Here is a 7,664-nt window from a genome sequence, read left to right as displayed (position 1 = left end):
TTATTTTTTAACCCAATGCTAGGTAAATATTGGACAAAACACATGGGTTAATAATACATTTGGTTGGGTTAACATCCCAGCATAGGTTTATTATAACCTAATATGTGTTCGGTCCAATATTTATCCAGCATTGGGTTAAAACCTAACCCATGTATTTTCTGTAAAGCTGCCCACTAATGCAAAATTGTGAAATGGTCTTTATAAATAAATGCGATTAGATGATTTGAAAATGCTGCTTCCCATTTTCATCTACCCTCTTTCTCAAATCACTTAAAAAATATGAAAAAAAGATACAGATGCTGATTCATGGACAGTTTAAAGTCATGGTTTATAACTGAAAGGTCCAAAATGCTTCCCATATCTTGTTCACATTAAAAGCCTACAGTATTATCAAACCCTAAAACAAAGTATTTTGGTACATCTGCCACTTGGTAAAAGCAAACTAGGCAGATGCCAACAATTATGCAGCATAAAAAAATTACGATCCAGATTTGGTATTGCATTGATGTAAAAGCTGGATCCAGTATTACTGTTCTCTCTGTCCAAAATATTATTTATTGAGCACTCAAAAAGTTAAGATGACAATTTCAACGATCATCCAGAGCTTTATTGCCATTCATTTACAGTAAATTATTAGTCCTTCAATTTTTAACTATTCATTTTCTTCATCTTTTAAAAAGGACACAGATACCTCATACACACACACACACATTCAAAAACAGGTCAATGTACATATTCTGGCACAGCAGAGGAAAACTGATCCGGAATTATAAACCATATCTTATTGTATCCAAAAAAAAAAAAAAAACCATGATATTCATGCAACATCTCAAATGTCAGTCACTGTAAACATCAACAGTCCTTTGCCATAACAGTTTCACAGAGTTTAAACGGTTACATACAATCATATTCACAAGTTCAAAATCCATGGAAGTAGGGTTTCTGATCATTTATTCAAATGGGATGATTTATAAATATCGCCATCCTTCTGCTGCTATGCGAATTTCTCCACAGATTATCTACAGTACATCACTTCAGTGGGTCTCATTCACTAAGCATGCGTACGCACAAATTTGTTTGTAAAATGTACAAACTTTTTAACTTTCAAATCATGATTCAACAAAAACTTTCATACAAAAATGTATTTTAAATGTATGCAAAAATGTAAGAACAACTTACTGTAGACCACATGTGCGCAATAAACATGAACAAGGAAAAAGAACCCTATAATAGATTTTATATATATATATATGTGTGTGTGTGTTATATATTTTATTTTATTTTTTCCTTGTTCAGGAATATTGTGTACGAGTGTTCTAAATTGTCCTTACGTTTTTGCATACATTTAAAAAAAATTTTAGCTCGAAAGTCTTTGTTGAATCATTTTTTGTAAGTTTGAACGTCTGTAATTTTACACCAAATTTGTGTGTACGCATGCTTAGTGAATAAGACCCAGTATTCTTGCTGCAACCAGATCAAACCAAATCAAATAAATAAAACATCAATAAAAGAAAACAATCACCACAGGCCGTAGCTTTAAAAAGCAGACTCGACTCAAAAGCTATTGCTGTATAATGACGTACATAATGATAAACATCCATACTGCTGTCAGAGGCACTTTTAACATACTTCTGTTGAGAACCAAAGTACAGTAAGGAATACTACAAGTGCTTATGTGTGTCACGATGACCGTTCTGTAGTATTCCAACTGTAATGCGAAAAACAAACCTCATGGTCAGGTTAGTATGCAAATCTTAAGTGTTGTAGCTCATTGCAATGGTTTCCAAAACTTTTTTCCTAATGTTGCCGATTCGACTTAAAACCTCAAACACTGTTGACCATCTAGATGCAGAAGAGCCCAGAATAAACGCCATCCTAAAAATAAAGTTTGAAACCATTTAAAAAAAATACCACAAAAATACTTCACATTTCACAGAAAGGAAACCACACCAAATGTTTGTGCGCAATATAGACGGTTTGGTAACTTCTGTGCATAGAAAAAGAACATCAACACAAATCGTGTGAACCATCCAATAGCGTGAGCTGTTTCAATATTAAATTCAATTTGGCTGAACTAAATAGTATGTAGTGTTAGTTGTATTCCACATGGATCCCAGGCAGTGTGCTGCTTGTATTAAACGCTGCAATACTATCAGGAAAAGTTACGTTTTACATTGTAGTTTACTTCGAAGACTGAGGTAGATGGCAACCTTTACTTCGGACGACTTTGAACTTCATGCATTGTCAAACAAAAATATTCAACATCACATTAATTGCAGTCTCTTCGGAGGCATTGATCCTTCAAGACACCATCCTTAAATAAAACCCACAGAATCTTGATAGAATGACAGAAATAAAAAAACTGGAAGACATGACAATATAAATAGTAAATGCTAACTGTTTGAAACAGTATAGAAATAAAAATCCTTGCAAAATAGTCTGACTTGCACATAGGCCGTGTGGCTTAGGCAGACAACCGTCAGATCGAACACTGTGATTGGCTGGTCTGTTTGTCAATCATTCCACAACACCACCAGATGACATTGGAGAGATTTGTTTATTATGTGACCTTCTCATGTTGGATTTGATAGTAGGATGCCTGTGTGAAGAAGAGTTCAGAATGTCACTTAAATAATTGCTTATGGGAACATTCATAGGGCATACTGTGTAAGTATATACCTTAAGGGTGGTAAACATGATTCCATGCTCTCCGTGTTGCACACACGGATCCATCAGGTCCTCGATTAGACTGACCTCTGACCCCAGATTCCTTATCCTGTAGAGAAAAATAGCTGTGTCAGCCAATACTTGGAAAATTATTGATTTTTTCCTATTCTTAAAGGGACATTCCACTTTTTTTGAAAATAGGCTCATTTTCCAGCTCCCCTAGAGTTAAACATTAGATTTTTACAGTTTTGGAATTCATTCAGCTGATCTCCAGGGTTGGCGCCAGCACTTTTAGCATAGCTTAGCACAATCCATTGAATCTGATTAGACCATTAGCATCGCGCCTAAAAAACAACCAAAGAGTTTTGATACTTTTCCTATTTAAAACTTGACTCTTCTGTAGTTACGATGTAACTACAGAAGAGTAACGTTTTATGTAGAAAAAATATCGAAACTCTTTCGTTATTTTTTAGCGAGATGCTAATGGTCTAATCAGATTCAATGGATTGTGCTAAGCTATGCTAAAAGTGCTAGCGCCAGATCAGCTGAATGGATTCCAAAACTGTAAAAATCAAATGATTAACTCTAGGGGAGCTGAAAAATTAGCATATTTTCAAAAAAATGGAATGTCCCTTTAAGTACATACAGATAAGACAGATAAGAATGTGGACCAGTTACTAATATCTCATGTATCTGAATTCATCAATATTTCTACTACATACTACGTGAAAAATACTTTAAATACTGTGAAAAGTAAATACTGTTAAAACATAGCAATAGATTATAGATTTTCATCAATTCGAATAGATTCCAATCATATATTCTATATACACAACTACACTTCATTTTACCACTAATGTCTGGCTACAATATAGCTAAATAACTTCACACATGTATCGTTTCATTTCAGAAGACATATGTATTGACCACAATACCAGTCATAAAGGTATATTTTTTTTTAGATTTATGCATCATCTGAAAGATTAATCAATAATTTCCATTGATTTATGGTTTGTTAGGATAGGACAATATTTGTCAGAGATAAAAGATTCTTACGGAATGGGAGGGTGCAAAAAAATCTGAATATTCAGAAAGTTGTCCAAATAAAGTCATTAGCAACACATATTACTAATGATAAATATACATTTATGGTAGGAAAAACAAAATATCTTCATGGACATGATCTTTACCTAATATCTTAATGATTTTTGACATAAAAAAATTGATAATTTTTACCCACAAAATGTATTGTTGGCTATTGCTCTAAATATACCCATGCGACTTTTGACTGGTTTCGTGGTCCAGGCTCACATACTGTATATTAACCCTTTGGAGTTGTTCATATTACGTTTAATGATGATGGCTTTTACGATGGATGAGTGTGCTTTTTAAAGCTTTTTTGAGACCCACGTAAGCCAATAAAGTGGTAGCATTTTTATATCAAAATATTTGTTTCAATTTAGCTGAAGAAATGAAATAATATACATCTGGAGATGGCATGAGGGGGAATAAATTGTGAGACAATCTATTCCTTTAAATCCCCTCTCCTTTTTTTCTTACCTTGCACGCAAAACAACAAAGAGGAAGACAGGAAACAGGTCATCCATAGACCACAGGAAATCCTGTTTTAGGAGTGCAAGTACTTCCTGTGTGATCTCCTCGAAGGTCAGCTGGATTACTTGAAGCTTGTCCGAGGGGGTGAAAGTTGTGCTATCAAAAACAAAAAGAGAGGAAAACCTTCAATTTACCAAAGATAAATGACAAAAATGACCAGAGAAACAAGTTTTCAAGTACATCCCAAACCTGATCTGCTGTAGTGTCTCAACCGCAGAGGCAAAACAGGCATCTTTAGTGTTTGAGAGAACCTGCACAAAAAAAAACTTCTATTAATGTAAACGTAAAGAAACAGTTCATTGTGTAAGGTCTTTATACACCACTGATAATATAGTTATGTATATTGCATTCCTGTCAAGAGATCCTTCTAAAAGTCCCACATTGCACCTTAAAAATTCTTAGTTATGAATACCTGCTGTTTTTCACCATGCAGAGTAACAGTCACAGGCCAGAATTTCCTGCAAAAAAAAACAATTATTAGTGGCAATGACATGAATCATAGATGATCTTTGCATGTTTCAGTTCATGTGTGTGCACGTCGGACTCACTGTTGCACCCCAAGAAAGGCGAGCAGTGCAAGGTCTGGCTGCTTGTTGAGTCGTATGACACATTCCCAGTACACATCGTCCTCCTTTTCTTTGTCCAGAGCATAAAGAGTGAAGAGAGGAGGATAGAGACGAGGCAGAAGAACCGGCAGGAGGAGAGCTGAACTGCTCACCACACACCTGAAATGCGCAGCATGACACACTCAACATGTGACTACAGAAACTAAATGAGGAAATACATCATGAAATTATAAAACACACACACGTAGTGCATAGTTCCTGGGATCACAGTTTTGATTGCTTTGAGAAAAGCAATTTCTTTGTAGAGATAAGTTTTAACCATTTACCTATTTACTCAAACAGTACAACCAAGCAACTATCCATCCAAAACCAGCAACATAACAACTATTAAAAAAATCAAAAATAAACTAACCATCCAAAACTTGCCAAATATCCATAATCAGACCGAGATCCATCCAAAACTAACCAACCATCCATCGGAAACCAACCAAACATTCAAAAGGAACTAGTCATAACATAAAAAACCCACAAGTTATTAATTAAGAAACAACAAACCATCTATCCAAAATAAACTAATCATGCAAAACTTACCAAACCTCCATAACCAGACAGTGATCCATACAAAACCAACCAACTTACTTAACATTCATCTAAAATGGTCAAAACCAACCATCTATTCTAAACCAACCAACCAACTATTCATAATTAACCAGTCAACAATTAAAAAACCTACTAGTTATTTATTAAAAAACAATAAACTATCCATCCAAAATAAACTAATCATCCAATACTTGCCAAGCATCCATAATAAGACAAAACCGTCAAAACCAACCATCTTTCTGAAACCAACCAACCAATCAAAATGAAGCAGTTAACCAGAAAAAGCTATTCGTTTTTTATCAAAAAAGAAATATCCATCCAAAATAACCTAATCATCCAAAACTTACTAAACATCCATAACCAGCCAGTGATTCAAACAAAACCAACCAACTTACCAACCATTTATTTAAAACCCTCAAAAAAACAACAACAACCACCATCTATTCTAAACCAACCAACCTTTCATAATGAACCAGTTTAAAAAACCTACCAGTTATTCATTAAAAACAACAAACTATCCATTCAAAATAAACTAATCATCCAAAACCTGCCAAACATCCATAACCATACAGCAATCCATCCAAAACTAACCAACTATCCAACCATTCATATAAAACCATCAAAGCCAATCATCTATTCTAAACCAACCAACCATTCATAATGAACCAGTCATCAATTTAAAAAACGACCAGTTATTCATTAAAAAACAACAAACTATCCATCCAAAATAAACGTATCATCCAATACTTACCAAACATTCATAACCAGACAGTGATCCATACGAAACCAACCAACTTACCAACCATTCATCTAAACCCCTAAAAAAAACCAACCATCTATTCTAAACCAACCAACCATTCATAATGAACCAGTCAGCAATTAAAAAAACCTACCAGATATTCATTAAAAAACAACAAACTATCCATTCAAAATAAACTTATCATCCAAAACTTGCCAAACATCCATAACCAGACAGCAATCCATCCAAAACTTACCATCTATCCAACCATTCATCTAAAACCAACAAAACCAACCATCTATTCTAAACCAACCAACTATTCATAATAAACCAGTCATCAATTAAAAAACCTATTATTTATTCATTAAAAAACAACAAACCATCCAACCAAAATAAACTAATTATCCAAAACTTGCCATACATCCATATCCAGACAGCAATCCATCCAAAACTAACCAATTATCCAACCATTAATCTAAAACCATCAAAACCAACCATCTATTCTAAACCAACCAACCAACCATTCATAATGAACCAGTCATCAATTAAAAAAACACCAGTTATTTATTAAAAAAATAACAAACTATCCATCCAAAATAAACTAATCATCCAATACTTACCAAACATCCATAATCCATACAAAGCCAACCAACTTGCCAACCAACTTACCAACCGTTCATCTAAAACCATCAAAACCAACCATCTATTCTAAACCAACCAACCATTTGTAATAAACCATTTACCAAGCAATCCTCACCAGTTATTTATTAAAAAAAACATCCATTCAAGATAAACTTATCATCCAAAATTTGCCAAACATCCAGAACCAGACAGCGATCTAACCAAAACCAAACACCTAACCAATAATTAATCTAAAACCATCAAATCCAACCATATATTCTGAACCAAACAACCAGTAAAAACTAACCAGTCAACAATTAAAAAAAATCATTCATTAAAGGTGCCCTTCCTCTGGCGTTTTTATTGTTTTAGACTGTTGTCTGAGGTCTACTCATGACATTTGCATGGTTTTTACATCCAAAAACATCAAAAGCAATAAGTAATAGGCTATTTTGTACCCTGATTTTGAGGCTGGTTAGAGAAGTGATCCGTTTTAATGGGCGGGCTGCATTGACGACTTGGAAGTAAACGCCCACTGCTATGATTGGATAACAGTTTTTCGTTCAAACTAACTTTCAATTTAATCTCATGTGTAATCAGTTTAATGTTAAGTGAGTGTCTTAAGACACAGTGTCTTTCTTACACACGCATATTTTATCATAAACCCTTTTGACACACACACGCCTGTCTTTTATCGTAAACCCACGCACAAAAACACACACACACACACACACACAAACAAACGTACACGTGTCTTTTATCGTAAACCCTTTCGTTGTGCGTGTAGCAGCACACACACACACGCGCACGCGCGCACACACACACACAAACCCTTTTACATAAACCCTTCGACGCGT

General features: G+C 34.5%; 1 protein-coding gene across 6 annotated transcripts in view; it reads right to left on the bottom strand.

Annotated features, from left to right (window-relative positions):
* Nucleotides 1–515: 515 nt before the first annotated feature.
* Nucleotides 516–7,664, bottom strand: part of als2b (alsin Rho guanine nucleotide exchange factor ALS2 b) — a 32,442-nt gene continuing 25,293 nt past the window's right edge. For 4 of the 6 annotated variants that reach the window (XM_073815350.1, XM_065293662.2, XM_065293664.2 and 1 more), the window contains 6 exons: nt 4,830–5,006; nt 4,694–4,739; nt 4,471–4,532; nt 4,228–4,377; nt 2,680–2,776; nt 517–2,599 (listed from right to left, as the gene is read on the bottom strand). In XM_073815350.1, the coding sequence (XP_073671451.1) occupies nt 2,561–2,599; nt 2,680–2,776; nt 4,228–4,377; nt 4,471–4,532; nt 4,694–4,739; nt 4,830–5,006 (571 nt within the window). In that variant the 3' untranslated portion in view covers nt 517–2,560. Of the gene's footprint in view, nt 2,600–2,679; nt 2,777–4,227; nt 4,378–4,470; nt 4,533–4,693; nt 4,740–4,829; nt 5,007–7,664 lie in introns of all 6 variants that reach the window. The other 2 variants (XM_073815349.1, XM_073815351.1) reach the window with 1 other exon arrangement.

This window comes from Paramisgurnus dabryanus, chromosome 7 (assembly GCF_030506205.2).
Source record: "Paramisgurnus dabryanus chromosome 7, PD_genome_1.1, whole genome shotgun sequence".
Classification (NCBI taxonomy): domain Eukaryota; kingdom Metazoa; phylum Chordata; class Actinopteri; order Cypriniformes; family Cobitidae; genus Paramisgurnus; species Paramisgurnus dabryanus.
Note: the sequence above shows the minus strand (reverse complement) of the source record. Positions and strands in the feature narration are given on the sequence as shown.